Here is a 16,692-nt window from a genome sequence, read left to right as displayed (position 1 = left end):
TAGTGGGAAGAGAAGTATGACTCTATATCACAAGAGATTCAGTGGTATCCAGAGTATCACTGGTTAAGTTGAAGATTTAAATATGCATAAAAACTGTACCCTTGTTTATGGTGAATTCCCTCCTTATCCATATGCCCCTTCCCCATAATGAGTGTCCTTACACCTTTCTTTCTTTTATCTTTAGCTGAAGATGGTATTTAAACTGGTAGCTTAGGTTTAGTATTCAAAATATATAAAGAAAATTATAGAACTCAACACCTCAAAAACAAATAATCCAATTTTAAAAATGGGGAGAAGACATAGCAGACATTTATCCAAAGAAGACATCCAGATGGCCAACAGACATATAAAAGATGCTCAACATAACTCATCATCAGAAAATGCAAATCAAAACTACAATGAGATATCATCTCACACCTGTCAGAATGACTGAAGTCAAAAACACAAGAAACAAGTGTTGGAGAGGATATGGAGAAATAGGAACTCTCCTGCACTGTTGGTGGGAGTATAAACTGGTACAGCCAGTATGGAAAACAGTATGAAAGTGCCTCAAAAATTTAAAAATAGAACTACCCTATGATCCAGTAATTACACTATTGGGTATTTACCCAAAATATACAAAAATACACAAATTCAAAGGGATGCATCCCTATGTTATTTGCAGCATTATTTACAATACCAAATTATGGAAACAGCCCAAGTGTGCATGTATGGATGAATAGATACATAAGAGGTGGTACACACACACACACACACACACACACACACACTGGAATATTATTCAGCCATAAAAAATAATTAAATCTTGCCATTTGCAACAAATATTGATGGAATTACAGAGTATAATGCAAAGGGAAATAAGTCAGTCAGAATAAGACAAATACCATATTATCTCATTCATATGAGCGACCTTAGTGAGCGACCTTGCTTCTCTCCAGGAGCAGTGGCTTAGGGTGCACCTCTGTCTCTAGGTCCCCAGGATCCCCAGGTCCCTTGGGGTAGAGACTAATTTAGCACAAGATAACATGTGCCAATGCCATTTGTGAAATGTATGGTCTTATTCTAAGTGACTAATGGATTTGTTTGGGGTTTTTGCTTAAGTTTTGAACCAAATCCTAGAGCCAGCTGATACTATTTAATAATCTGAGGATAGAATAATGGTGTATCAATAAATGGAGGTTCCTCCTATGATGTCTGGTAGATTATGGAAGATGTAAAATATTTTACCTCCCCCTTCCCTTTTTTTGACTTTGTATTTTGCTGCATGTTTCCTTCATTTTTAATCAATAAAGAGTAAATTGTCAAAAAAAAATTCCACAGAATTTGGAAATTCCACAGAATTAAGGAAACAAAACAAAACAAAACAAACAAGAACAGGAAAAAAGAGACAAACCAAGAAACAGACTTTCACCATAGAATACAAACTGATGGTCATCAGAGGGGAGTTGAGTTGGGGGAATGGGTGAAATAAGGATGAGGATTAAAGAGTACACATCACTGAGGGGGGCACTTGGAGGGATGAGCACTGGGTGTTATGCTATATGTTGGCAAACTGAACTCCAATAAAAAAAATATATATATATATATATACAGTACACTTATAATGAACCCTGAGTAATGTAGAGAATTGCTGAATCACCATATTGTACACCTGAAACTAATATAACACTGTACGTTAACTACACTGGAATTAAAAGAAAGAAACCTTAAGTTAAAAAAAAAAAGAAACTGGTACCTTAGGCTCCTCAGGGAGTTACTCATTTTTCCTGGGTATTTTCCATGTATTCATGAGGTATATATGTTAATAAACTTCTGTTTGATTTTCTTTGGTTAATCTATCTTTTATTACATGGGAGTCTCAGTGAGGGAGTCAGAAGGGTAGAGGGAAAATTATTTTTCCTCACCTACTGGAGACATCATGATAGTCCCTTGCATAATGCCTAGTCTAGTGTTCTTTTGATATGATAGAAATGTATTCTTTTTTTTTTAAGATTTATTTATTTATTCAAGATAGACATAGAGAGAGAGGCAGAGACACAGGAGGAGGGAGAAGCAGGCTCCATGCCGGGAGCCTGACGTGGGACTCGATCCCGGGACTCCAGGATCGCACCCTGGGCCAAAGGCAGGCACTAAACTGCTGAGCCACCCAGGGATCCCTAGAAATGTATTCTTTATGACAACCATCATATTACCAAATTCAATGTTCACCCCTCTGTCCTCCTTTTGATGTCTCAGTAGATTCAGATACATTTAGCCAGTTTCTATGACACCCACCCTCATGCTTAAAATATTGTCTTATCTCCTCTCCTTTTCTGGTAACTTCTATAAAATTTTAGAGTACCCTGAAGGCTTGGTCCTGAGTCCTCTATCTACATGCTATTTAACTGATCTAAGTAATTCACATGACTTTAAATACCATGTATATTGGTGACTGTCCCCCTCCAAATTATATATCTAGCCCCAATATGTCCCCTGAGGAATTCAACTGCTACTTGTCATCTCTATTCGAATGTTACTGTTGTTGTCCTTTTAAGTGGACTCTCTTGGTATCAAAAATGTTAATCCTCTCGTGAAAACCCTATAACAATTTACTACAACACTTGGAATAAAATCTAAACTCCTTTTCAGGGTTTATGATGATCCACATTATCTGGCCTCTACTCACCCCTGGAACCTAATGGAATCTCATTCTTCCTCTTAAGCACTACGCTGAGCCACATTAACCTTTTGTTGTTGTTTTTTTTTTCCCCTTGAATATACCAAGCTTTCATACCCAACTAAGGGCCTTTGCACTTGCTGTTCTTCCTGCTTAGAGTGTTTCTCTTTTCACCAGATCAATCAATCTCAGCTTAAAAGTCACCTCCTCACAGAGGCTTTCCCTAACCACTCAATCTAAAATATCCACTTTCAGAGCATCTGGTTGGTGCAGTCAGTTGAGCTACTGTCTCTTGGTTTTGGTTTAGGTCACCATCTCAGGATCATGAAATCAAGCCCTGCATCAGGCTCTGCAGTCAGCAGCAGAGCCTGCTTAAGACTCTCTTTCCCTCTCCCTCTGCCCCTCCTCCTTTCTAAAATAAATAAATCTTAAAATATCCACTTACATCACTATTACTCTTGCTTACTTTGTTTTATTATGCAAACTTATAACTATCAGACATTATCTTTCTTTTTTTAATTCTTTATTGCCTGTCTTTCCCTACTTAAAAATGTGGCCCCTGAGTTGACCTTTCATGTTTTATTGACTGAAAATAAAATCAACACCTACAATAGTGCCTAGCACATAACAGGAATATTATGAGTGACAAAAATTATGGGGTACTTTGGGGAGGATGATTAGACTATCCTGGGATTGAAAAGTGGAATGACCTTTTCCCACCTGCTTAAACAACCTTGGGAGTTTTTGAAATATTTAGAGAGAAGAATCCTTAGAAAACAATGTGCTTTCCAAGAAGAATTTCCAAGATGGGGTAATCATAGTATTTTATATCTTCAGAATAAGTATAAGTCTAAGGTGGTAAAGTGAGCATATCTAATACATATAAAAAACTTATCAAAGATAAGGTAGGAAAAGCAACTTAGAGTAATTTTTCTTTTACCATTTGACTCAAATTCCTCCTTCTACAAAGACATTTTTAATTTTTCCAGCTTGGAAGTTCATCAAAATAACTGTGAATTAAAACACATCATCTTTTTCCTAAGATAAGTGTTCATTGCAAGGCTGATAAACTAAAATGTGCTCAACATTTTAAAACAGTAGCAGGTAAAATGTTAAACTTTTATAAATATTCATTTTATTTTATTTTATTTTAAATATTTTATTTATTTATTCATGAGAGACACACAGAGAAAGAGAGAGAGAGAGAGAGAGAGAGGCAGAGACACAGGCGGAGGGAGAAGCAGGCTCCATGCAGGGAGCCCAACGTGGGACTCGATCCCGGGTCTCTAGGATCACGCCCTGGGCTGAAAGCGGCGCTAAACCGCTGAGCCACCCAGGCTGCCCTAAATATTCATTTTAAACCATTTGATCTTAATGTTGATCCGAATCTGGATACTTAATTTATAAAACATATATCATAGATCCCACAAAGCCTTTTTATATTAACTCACTTGACAATCTGACCTAGGGAAGCAATCTTCAGTTACTTGGGTATTTATGTACTATACAGAATTATATAGAACTTTATCATCTATATTTTTGTGTGAATATATGTAAATTTATAGAGTATATTCCTTAGTAATACTGCAATAGTATGGATTTAAAATTCAACCTGAAACAGCTGTATTCATCCATAGGCATTTACTCAAAAGCAAATTATTTTCTTTACACTTTTAGGTATATTATATATCGGTTTTCACTATTTTTGGTAGCTGTACCTACCTGTCTATAAATTTGTTAAAGGTAGGTATTATTAACCCTCGCCCTCTAACTGGCAAAGTAGCTGATAGGGTTCAGGACATGTTACTCCAAAATATGGCGCCATGGCATATTCAAAATTTTAAGAGAAAGGAGGAAGCAGGAAGGTCACTCTGACTTTCTCCTGAAGCAAGTTATAAGGCCTCCATGTGTAAAGTGCCTTCCTTATACCCTGAGGAAACAAAATACCCTTATCTCCAAGATGGAAGGATACTGAAAAGATTCTGAATGGACAGGTCTTGCTAATTTCCCCTCAGTTTAATACATTTAACGTATGCTTTTTGCCCTATTATATCTTTCCACAACTTCCTAGGCTTTATCAAATCTAGCATAAAAAAGAGGTTTAACAATTTCTTTGGCTCTTAATTTCCTAATGAAGGTTCCCATGTCATGTCAAAGTTATATTCAATGAATCTGTATGCTTTTCTCCTCTTAATCTCTTTGTCAGTTTAATTTTTAGACCTACCCAGAGACCCTGAGAGGGGTGAGGAAAAATTTTTCCTACCCTACATAGTATTGCTTTATCAAATACTAGGCAGAGAACACTATTTATCATTTTACTCATTTTGATATAAAGAGTAATTGTTACCACAGAAAATTTGTTCCAGTAGAACCAAAATAAGCACTAGCAGGGCACTGGGAATGAAGGAGTTTATGTATCTCACAGGTAATTGAGTTAAATCAGTTCTTAAAATTTCTCATTTTCATAGGGAGTACATTAGTTATGCATTTAATTAAAAAAACTTGAAATTTGAAATAGTGTTATTGCTGGATTGTTGAGAACAGGGGAAAATCAACTTGAGATCCACTTAACCTTCACACAAGCTTTCGTTAGCAACATGGCATAATTATTCATTAAAATAAAAGGAAGTTACAAATATACACTCTATTGAAGATTATAAATATCATTTCTTCTTTCCATAACCTGCCAGAAAACATTTCTCTAAATGCTAAAAACAAAATATTAATGTTTCAGTTTGAATATATTTTTAGTAAAAATTTATATTTCATAGAAATTTATCCTTTAAAAATAATATTAAGATATATCAAAGTAGTCGGAATTTACTTATAAATCACACATTATGTGATGAATATGTGTGGACAAATATTTTAAAATGTGAAACATTAGCAGGGACAATAAGGAATGAATGTTTTAATTTCCACTTGGATTCAACACAATAAAATAGTTTAGGATATAGATTACAAAATTTTTTAAAAAAATCATATTACAAAACTTAGGGATAGGACACAATATAACAAAGATAGCATAGTTAATTATAAAAATTTTGAACTAGGATCCCCAGTTTTTAACATATAGGAGGCAATTATGTTACTGGAGAGATGAAACCATTTTGTAATGACCCCACTTTTCCACAGATGGCCTGATTCAGCCATGTATAAAGAAAATGTTTTTAAATCAGTCTCCACTTAAAGCTACAAATGTGATGACAAAGGTAAGAGGTACACTCAGAACTGCTTTTCTCTACCTCCTTTCATTATTTACTTCCTTTTCATCTTTTGTAGATTTATTTTTACCCTTCCTTTGAAGACGGGCTACCTTCGCATTCTTAGACACCCAGCAGAGTGATTTTTTCATTTATCTACTCAAATATATTTATTAAGTACCTGCCATGTGTCAGGTATCTTTTAGGTGCTGAGGATATGGTAGTAAATATTCACAAAAAGTCATTGGTCAATGCTTTCATAGACATAGTTTTGTGGGAAGACATACAATAAACAAAGCAATAGGGATGCCTGGGTCGCTCAGCGGTTGAGCATCTGCTTTCGGCTCAGGGCATGATCCTGGGATCCCAGGATCAAGACTCACATAGGGCTCCCTGTGAAGAGCTTGCTTCTCTCACTGCTTATGTCTCTGCATCTCCCTCTGTGTCTCTCATGAATTAAAAAAATTGTTTTAAACACAAAGAAAAAAATAAAATAAAATTACAAATTGAAAAATAAATGTGATTGTAAAGCAGAGGCTATTAAAGAATGCATATTTGGGAGACTTAACTGAGACCTGAAAGGGAAGAGCCAAGAGGAGGGACACTGGGGTAAGGGTGTATGAAGGCTCTGATAGATATTAAATATTGTAGGAACACAAAGAAGAGGAAAAGGCCTGAATGTGAGAGCCTCTGGAGTAAGTGGGAGATAGGAGGTAGAAAGTTCCTGAGGTACTTAGGGGCCAGATTCTACAGGTCTCTTAAGCATTTTGAAGTTTTTCCTGAGAAAATTCTAAGTCTTTGGTGAGTTTTAAATAAGGAAGTGATAGGATCAGTTTTCTTCTGCTCAAAGGCATAAGAGATACTAGTTACATTCACACACACACACACACACACACTCCACACTAACAATAATAACAAAAACATTCTTAGGACTAATGGAACACAGATTATTAATAGTAAGTCTACTTGTTAATTCCTAACTACTGATAAGAGTGGATATTATATGAATATTCGATTAAAGCATATTTAATAAATTATTAAGAATGTTACATAGAATCAAAGGCAGTTAAAAAATAGCAGGTGTTAGGCAATACATAACTATGCAGATTGGCATATAAACAGTTGTATTTAGAGTAACGTAAAAGTTATGATTATACAATTTGAGTTTGATATTTTGGAAGGTCAGTATTGTTATTTAATATTCATAACATGCATGGACATACATTAATTAGATCAAGTCCAACCTCCAGCTTTACTGTATATTTAGTTCTCAGCATCATTTATCATGTAGCAACACTGTATACAAAACTGTTAGAGACTAACTAAAGAAAGTAAAGTGATGAGACATGGTTTCTAACCCTCACTGAATTTATAAACTAGTGTTGAGAGGCAGAGCAGCAATAGCAGAAAGTAATGTTTATTGAACTCTACAATAAAGTAGTCACTGAGTTAAATGCTTTATAAGTCTTGTCATATTTAACCCTCCCAATGGCCCTATATGCATATATGCTATTACTAACTCAATTTTCCACATGATGAAATTAGCCTCAGGGAGATCAACTGACTTCCTCAAAAGTAAGCCATCTCAGTAATAAGTGGTGGATTAAGGATTTGAATCTGGGTACCTTTCCCCATTCTCCCACAACACAAAACTATGTATTTAACCACCATACTATACTGCTTCCCCTGTTACATAAATAAATAAAAATACATAGTAACATAAACTAAGCTCCATAGAGGAATTCAAGAACGATGTGGAAATGCATAGCAGGAAGTGATTCTGAGATTATTAGGCACGATCTCAGAGGGAAGTAACTTTTGAGTTCCATCTTGAAGTATAGGAAGGATTTCTCAATCTAGAGAGAAGACATTCCAGACAATGAGAATAGCATGAGGAAAGATATAAATGTATCCGGAGTTACCAAAGAACTCTAACTATTATGGGAAAACATAGTTTGAGTATGCAGGGAGATGTAGAGGAAGATAAGACTGTGATAGGTGGCAGAACAGGCCACCTAAAACATGCCTCTTTGACATATGATTGATTTTGAGTTGAAGGCACTTGGAAAAACAGCAAATGTAAGGAGAAGCTTTCTCTGAACTCTCCTTATCTGCTTAATGACATATCCTCTAAAAGGAACTCATGTGTTATAAATCTTCCTGGGAGTTTCATCAACCAAGGAAGATTGACTCTTATCAAAGGAGAGTAGGGGTGCCTGGGTGCTTCAGTTGGCGAAGCAGCCAACTCTTGATTTCGGCTCCGGTCATGATATCAGGGTCCTAGGATCAAGCCCCCTGGCAGGCTCTATGCTCAGTGGGGAGTCTACTTCAGAATTCTCTCTCTCCTTCTGCCCCTCCTCCCACTTGCTCTCTCTCTAAATAAATAAATCGTTTTTTAAAAAAGAAGAGGAGACTAGAAGTTGACATATGACCCAAACTGTGTCACACACTATCATATCTTCCATTTATTCTTCTATGTTCCTATTCATCTTTCTTAAAAGTCTTTTCCTCTAAGTAGCCTATATCTTCTTTCCCATAAGATGGCATAAAAGCTCTCAAATCTCACCACTTATTTAGGTATCCACTTTTTCCCCCTGTGATGTCCTTGTGTACATCATATTAAGCATTACTAAATCTGTGTATCTTTTCTTCCTTTAATCTATTATCAGTTTGTTGTATAGAGCCACCTATCAAACTTAGGAACATATGGCAAGTCTTTTCTTCCCTATACCTGGGAAGGTACTGAATGCATATTAGGGTTCTCAAGTTTTCTTTGAGGCAAGTAATCAATGATTTTTATACAGAGGAGTATCATCTTACTTGTTTGTAGGAACCTAACTGGTAACAGAAGAGTTGTTTGGAAGATGACATATTGAACCATCTATGAAACACGGGGTTCCATACTTGGGCTCTTTGATAACTTGGAGATAAGCCTCTATGAAAACAGTGAGAACTGCAAAGCCAAGGAAAATAGAACAGAGACTTCCTCTCATCTAATCCAATCTAGATCACGGTGGTACCTTAACAGCGCTCCATTAACATTCTTATTGATTCAATGAACATGCTCTTGGTCTGAATATGTTTGGCTTTTTTTTTTTTTTAAGATTTTATTTATTTATTCATGGAAGACAGAGAGAGAGAGAGAGGCAGAGACACACGCAGAGGGAGAAGTAGGCTCCATGCAGGGAGCCCAACGAGGGACTTGATCCCGTGACTCCAGGATTACGGCCTGGGCTGAAGGCAGGCGCTAAATCGCCAAGACACCCATGGATCCCTGTTTGGCTTTGATACATCCTCAAAACACAGAATAGTCTGGAATTATAACTTTAGCTAAGAGAGCAAAATATCCTATCCCATAATCTGTGGTAACAGTTCCCAATGACCATAAAAAGTCATTTAACTACAAATGCCAATGATGCAAAATATGTAGTCAGTATGACTTTTGGCAAAGGGTATGTCCCTGAGGAATTGACTTTTATTATTTTGGGGAGTGACAGAGTAGGGTATAAAGGACTTTAAGACATAATATTATAGACTCAACAATAACTATATATAGTTATGAAATTAATTAGACATGATGCCAAGTATCTGCAAATAACTCTCATCATTACTGTACACTGTTTTTTTTATTTTTAAATTTTTACTATACCAGGTACTTCTGCTATATCTGCTGCTGCTTTGGAATGAATGTCTAGGTATTTGGAACTGATTTCTTACTGTAAAATAGTTCTTTGAATTCTTTGGGCATTTTATTATCATTTTTTTACATTTGTTTTAATATGGTCCATTTCAGGTTTTGGGATTCTTGTACTGAATTATAGATAGTTTCTAATAATGCATTTTCAGTCCAAGTTGTAGTTTCAAATTCAGCTGATAATGCTTTGTCATTTATTTATCTTTCCTTAACTAAAATCACCAACGTGGTAAAGAAGTGGCAACAAAAAGGGAAAAGTCTGCCAAACAAAATTTACTCATAAAGAGCCAAATCTGTATATTTGAAAGACCTATGAACTGACACAGAGATTTCATGCCTTTTTTCCATGGCAGGGTAACCTGTAGGATTCATGTCTCCCATTGCAAAATAAGCAACTAGAATGGAAATTTTTTAAAGTTACTACCAGCTGTAAATAATGCTAGATTCTTTAAGTATTCAGATAAAATGGAAGCACTAATATGAGAAAAAGTGAATACTTTGATTTCTTTAATGGAAATACTTGAACATATTATTTAAATTAGTTGTATGTTTTACAGTAAGCCTTCCAATTCTAGATTGAGGGCAAATGATAGTTAAAGTAAATTTTGCACATCTTTTGTATGTCCTGTGATCTCTAAAACAGGGTTAAAGGATCAAATAAGTACATGGCAACATCATCCTAAATTTTACCTACAATAAACTATCATAAAGACAGGCATATTACTCGAATATAAAAAAAAAATGGCCTTGAAATATACTTCGTATTTCTAACCTGATTGCTTATCGAGGACTCTTGCTTGTTTACAATCTGGGCTGTTTGTCACTCCTGACATTAAATTTGTAACTCCCAATTCCCTGAGCTTTGAAGATCTATATTCACTTATCAGAATGCATTCATGCCATCACCTTATATGAACTTTCTTTAGATGTTCATGTAACCCTAACCATAACCCTAATCTCGTCCTCACTTACTAAAAATTTTTACAAGGTTGAAAACAAGTGCATTTCAGGATATAAGGAGCACTAATCTAATAGTATCTTCATCATGGAAGAAAAACATTTCAGAATATTTCCCTCAGTTTAGTCAATATGGTAATAGCTTATTCTGGACTGACCCTGAGCCAGAATGTCCACTAGGAAAATTTTATTCTTGTTAGAGTTTTTTTAGACAGATAATTTTTGCAACATATTTCTTATGCTTGTTAACAACTCTTCATTTAATTTTTAAGATTTTCTATGTATACATTTATGTGTATATGTATATGTGACTATACATGGATATATATAAGAATTTATTGATTTTACTGCATCCCTAATAGATGCTATGCTTTTTCTAACATCAATTTAATGTATGTTTTAAGTATGAAATCACATTCTTTAATTCTGAAAGGCATTTTTAGATGCTATATGTGGAAGAAGTTTTTGAAATACAGTGGTATTACTTCCTGAGAATGCATTCCTTTTTTTCTTTCTTTTGTTGGAAAGATAAATTATGCCGTGTGAAATTTTTCTGCTTGAGGAAAACAAACAATAACCAAATACCTTCAGTAGTGTTCAGTTTGTGATATAGATGTAAACTAGGTTTGCAAATCTATCTTTACTGTGTTTGCTGTCTGTAGGTATTTTTGACATCTCAAAAAATTACATGATCTTAGGAACCATGTATATGTTTCTCTTTTTTTGAAATCATTTAATATTTTAATTAAGTTGTGTCAATACAATTTTTCAAGCAAGTGCCAACTGGAAGACCAGGCGTAGGGATTCATAAAGGAAACAAATCTTCTAAAAAGCAAAAACACGAAGGTGATTTTCCACTCCAGACGCACACAGCAGTTAGTGGCCACAGCAGCACCAGTTGGCCAGTGTTAATCCGATTACTGAGTGTTTACCACATCATCAATTTTCAGAATGCTCTGGATGGTTTCAGTCGCTAGTCAGTGCACTGACTGAAACCAACAAAGGCTGGACAACCAGTTCCTCCAAAATGTTGGAAATATCACCCTTTCAGACATTAATGCTGGTAATTTTTTCTCCTTGGGCATGCTGGTTTCCTTGTTCTGTTACTGTAGAAATGGGAATCAGGCCAGCATTTTCAGCTAGTGTAGATGGAATGGCTTCCATAGTATCTGCAAAAGCATGATTGCAGTAGGATTCCATGCCACTTATTGTTCGTGAATATTCAGTTAACCGCAGGGCCAATTCTATCTCTGGAGTACCACCTCCTGTAATAAGAGCTCTCTTCCTCACTAAACAGCAAATAACACATAGGGCATCATGAATGGAGCGCTCAGCTTCTTCAATCATCAATTTGTTAGATCCATGAACAATTGTAACTGTTCTTCCAGGGCTTGTACAGCCTTTAATCTTGAGCAGTTTGCCACAACCATTTAAATTGACCTCCTCACCTAACTCAGCTGATCCTAGCATGTCAGCAGTGAATTGGTCAATATGAGCAACTGGCTTGGTTCCAGTGGTCTTACAAATGAATTGAATGTCTTCTCTTTCAACATCCTTAACCACCACAATCTTCATCTTGTTCAGGAAATGTAATGCAAGAAAACATAGAGCATCTCTCAGGATAGACTTCTGTATGAGGAGGACATTACATCCTATTTTTTATTTTTTTAAATTAAATTAAATTTTTTTGTTTTCAAGAATGTTTTTTTAATAATAAATTTATTTTTATCGGTGTTCAATTTGCCAACATACAGAATAACACCCAGTGCTCATCCCGTCAAATGCCCCCTTCAGTGCCAGTCACCCATTAACCCCTCCCCTACCCTCCTCCCCTTCCATCACCCCTAGTTTGTTTCCCAGAGTTAGGAGTCTTCATGTTCTGTCTCCCTTTCTGATATTTCCTACCCATTTCTTCTCCCTTCCCTTCTATTCCCTTTCACTATTATTTATATTCCCCAAATGAATGAGACCATGTGTTTGTCCTTCTCCGATTGACTTATTTCACTCAGCATAATACCCTCTAGTACCATGGCCACCATGCACGTGAGAAAATGCTCTGCATCACTTGCCATCAGGGAAATACAAATCAAAACCACAATGAGATACCACCTCGCACCAGTGAGAATGGGGAAAATTAACAAGGCAGGAAACCACAAATGTTGGAGAGGATGTGGAGAAAAGGGAACCCTCTTACACTGTTGGTGGGAATGTGAAACGGTGCAGCCACTCTGGAAAACTGTGTGGAGGTTCCTCAAAGAGTTAAAAATAGACCTGCCCTATGACCCAGCAATTGCACTGTTGGGGATTTAGCCCAAAGATACAGATGCAATGAAATGCCGGGACACCTGCACCCCAGTGTTTATAGCAACAATGTCCACAATAGCCAAACTGTGGAAGGAGCCTCGGTGTTCATCGAAAGATGAATGGATAAAGAAGATGTGGTGTATGTTTACATCCTATTTTTTAAATTTGCTTCACTAAATTGAGTACTCTCCTAAAGTACTCTCCTCCTAAAGTACTCAGTCCATCTGGACATAGTCAGAAACTACTATTTGATTATCCATATCTGTTTTGAGAGCAGATAAGCAAAACTGAGTAAGCCCAATCTTAGCCTTTGAAACTCTGGGTATTCCAGAATTTGCCACTTTTTGAGTAAGTACCAGCCCTTCTACCAGCTCACAGTCATCAATTGCCCCACCAAGTTTCTTAACTATTTTAATATCTCCAAGTTCTACACTAGTAGCAGTGGCTGGGTCAATCACTTTCATCACTGCATTTACACTCATTGGAGAAAGCAGACTTGAATAATTGAGAGACAACTTTTAAGTTCAATGAAGTGGTAGCACTATTTAATAAAGTTTCTCTGTCACTGAGTTCTACAGGTTGAGACATGTCAGTCAAGATTTGTATACCCTTTTCTAAAGCTTTCTGGAATGACTCAGAAATGATGGTTGGATGAATCCCTTTCTGAAGAAGCTTGGTACAGGAATCTAAGAGAGCCAGGAATGATGACCACTGATGTGGTTGATGCCAACTCCTGCTTCTATATCTTGTGCCTTAGACAGCTCCACCCCCATTCTGGCTGTTGGATGTAACATTTGCATTTGTTTAAGAATGGTGGCACCATCATTTCTAATGATCACATCGTCTTTTCCATCTTGAATCATTTTATCCATTCCTTTTAGTCCAAGGCTTGTTCTAATAGCATCAGCAATAGCTTTGGCCGAGGAATGTTGCTGAAGCGGATCTGGGTCAGCTTGTCATGGTCCTTATAGGCAGTTTTGCTGCAGCCACCAGTAGCCTCGGCAAGCACCCTGCTCCGCAGTGCCACATTCTCAGGCATGGCCAACTTGGCTCGTCTGCGTCGGCTTGGGAAGGACGGATGGGCACAGATTCCAGTGGGCTGCGGAGTAACAGAACACGCCCACCACCTTCATGAAGCTTCAGGAACCATGTATGTTTCAATGTCATTGTATTATTCAAAGTCAGCACTTGGGATAAAAAAAGAAAAAGGCAGGATCTCAAAGAGATATTTGTCCTCACATGTTCATTGCAGCATTATTCACAATAGCCAAGAGGTGAAAAGAATCTAAATGTCTATCAATGGATGGGTAAAGAAAATGTGGCATATACATACACCAGGATATTATTCAACCACACAAAAGAAGAAATATGCTATACGCTACAACATAGATGCACCTGGAGGACATTATACTACGTGAAATAAGCCTGACACAGAAGGACAATTACTGCATGATATCACTTATATGAGGTATCCAAAGTAGTCAAAATCATAGAAGCAGAAATTATAATGATGGTTTCAGGAGCTGGGGGAAGGGAAAATGGGGAGATACTATTCAATTGGGCATAGAGTTTCAGGCATGTAAGATGAAAAACTTCTAGATGTGTGATACAACATTGTGCTTACAGTTAAGAATACTGTATTTTACTTAAAATTTTGTTAAGAAGGTAGATTTCAGGTATTTTTCACCACAGTAATAAAAAGGCAAACTTCTACTTAGATCACAAACTCAACACACACACACACACACACACACACACACACACACACTCTTAATGAATCCAAATTTTTACTTATGTATCTAAGTAGTCTCAGGGTTCTGTGCCAGTTGAAGTTAGAGGGGTCAGTGACTTTCTCTTTCTCCCCTGGCAATTTAATATTGCATAGGCCTTGCTTAGGAGCCCAGAGGAAGTGTATGTGTGTGTGTCTCCATGTAGAAATGAAGGGAGGAGAGAAAAAGTGCCAGTGGATGTGCCTAGATAGACTTTGACACTTACATTTTAGGGCTACTTTGTCAAAAAGGCAAGAGAAGACTTCTAAGTATTCAGCAGAGTCACCCAGAGAACAGCAATGGAGTTAGAGCTATAGCAACAATAAGAATAATCTGTGATTAAGCTGCCCACAAGTAGAGAACCTGGCTGGTTTCCTCCTGTGTGTTCTCTCTTTTGTAACACCCAGGTGCCCAAGAAGACATGTTGATGCCTGAAAATACTGAAAGCAGTCATTGAATGGTCTAAGGAAATTTAAATGCAGAGATAAGCTCCAAATAAATGATAGAACAGGTTATGTATATTAGTGCTCAGTTTAATTTTTTTTTTATTTTATTTATGATAGGCACACAGTGAGAGAGAGAGGCAGAGACACAGGCAGAGGGAGAAGCAGGCTCCATGCACCGGGAGCCCGACGTGGGATTCGATCCCAGGTCTCCAGGATCGCGCCCTGGGCCAAAGGCAGGCGCTAAACCGCTGCGCCACCCAGGGATCCCCTAGTGCTCAGTTTAAAGTCTCAAAACAAAACACTCTGTTAATGCACGCTTCTACTGTATATACTTGAATCATTCTGATAAAAGATTTACTGGAGTTTTCCTTTTAGCATCTTCATGTATTCTCATTTTAAGTGAGGTATGTAGTTGGGGGGAGTGATTTTCACTCATGTACAAAGAAAAAAATATATGTCATTTATCCACAAATGCCCAGGCATTGTCAAGCCATAAGAGCAAAATGTGCCAAAATGTTAGGCAGTTAGTTATTTTTGCATAAAACACACTTCTAAACACATATTAACTGAACAGTAGATGGTAGACAAAAGAAAATCTGATTGCAGTGTGGGTGAAACATACCCAGTAAGTTCTGTAAAGATGGAAACCTGAGCAAGAGACACCATATTGAGTAGGCAAATGGAATGTCTAATCTGATTTTTTCATCCTTATCACTTTTGATTTATCCTGTCTGTAGAATACATTATCATTTTTATCTTGATGCCTTACAGACAGTTTTTGATAGAAGGAGAAAGAATATGTTTATATAGTAATATATCTTGGGAAATACTTAATCTATGAATAAAGATTTTTAATGATGTATAGTGCTTTCTAATATTCATTGGTGAATGAAACAGTTTACATAAAAATAATAGACTAGCAAAAATGATGAATATAGCTACATAGACTAATATATATAAGAATTATCTTGAACTTATTTTACGAATCAAATAGAATATTTATTCAGCTTATAAATTATTTTTCCCAGTCACGATAAAAGTAGGAAATAAGGATAAGTATCTAAAAAGAACATGTGGAAAATAATTTAAATATTTGCACATTTACTACCAATTTAGAACTCTCAGCCAATAAAAAAGACATTTTATTTAGATTGGACTGAAGCTGAGATACATTAAACAAGAGCAATGACAGATGCTAGATCTAGGGAAAATGATAACCTAATAGTTAAAGAGCTAATACATTTTTAGGGCAAGATAATAATATAATTAAAATATACCCAACAATACTACATACCCATATGGTTTGATATTATTACAAAACAGGAAAATATATGCCTCAAAGCTTACAACAGGGAAAAAGAGTGATTGCTTTTGGAGGGGCATCTTTGTTTTCAGATGAGTTAAGAAAGAATGAATTATATGGATTGTTAGGGAAAGGTGTGAAAAATTTCATCTAAAATAAAGGCAATTTAAGTATTAGGAAAATGTCAACCCTGAAAAACGGTTAAATTAATAAAAAAGAACTTTCTTAAGCCCACAGATACTTGTTTACAAAAATAAAGCCTGTTGAACATGCTTATATTTCAGAACACAGGCACAGAAATTAATTGTAACTACTCAGTTTAGAAGTTGCGGAGAATCTTTCTAAACCAGATTTTCAAAT

The 16,692-nt window shown here is 36.3% G+C and overlaps 2 protein-coding genes, 1 long non-coding RNA gene and 1 pseudogene across 9 annotated transcripts in view; 1 reads left to right on the top strand and 3 right to left on the bottom strand.

Annotated features, from left to right (window-relative positions):
- Positions 1 to 15,846, top strand: part of LOC112649458 (uncharacterized) — a 115,761-nt gene extending 99,915 nt beyond the window's left edge. The window contains exons 5-6 of one of the 2 annotated variants that reach the window (XR_003129585.3): positions 5,792 to 5,868; positions 15,147 to 15,846. This is a non-coding gene — a long non-coding RNA (uncharacterized LOC112649458). Of the gene's footprint in view, positions 1 to 5,791; positions 5,951 to 15,146 lie in introns of those variants that run through there. The other variant, XR_007409416.1, reaches the window with a different exon arrangement.
- The window catches only part of DIAPH2 (diaphanous related formin 2), a 1,060,012-nt gene that overhangs the window by 270,297 nt on the left and 773,023 nt on the right, over positions 1 to 16,692 (bottom strand). The gene's annotated exons all lie outside the window — the stretch shown is intronic.
- LOC125752134 (T-complex protein 1 subunit delta-like) lies at positions 11,238 to 12,796 on the bottom strand. The gene has a single exon (XM_049107613.1). The coding sequence runs from the start codon at positions 12,083 to 12,085 to the stop codon at positions 11,558 to 11,560; it is 528 nt and encodes a 175-aa protein (XP_048963570.1). The 5' UTR covers positions 12,086 to 12,796; the 3' UTR covers positions 11,238 to 11,557.
- On the bottom strand, positions 11,238 to 14,520 carry LOC112649456 (T-complex protein 1 subunit delta-like; annotated as a pseudogene).

Source organism: Canis lupus, chromosome X, assembly GCF_003254725.2.
Source record: "Canis lupus dingo isolate Sandy chromosome X, ASM325472v2, whole genome shotgun sequence".
NCBI classification, from domain to species: domain Eukaryota; kingdom Metazoa; phylum Chordata; class Mammalia; order Carnivora; family Canidae; genus Canis; species Canis lupus.
Note: the sequence above shows the minus strand (reverse complement) of the source record. Positions and strands in the feature narration are given on the sequence as shown.

Excerpts from the sequence above, each read along its gene's own strand:
- LOC125752134 (XM_049107613.1), bottom strand. The coding sequence starts at position 12,085 with ATGAAGATTGTGGTGGTTAAGGATGTTGAAAGAGAAGACATTCAATTC.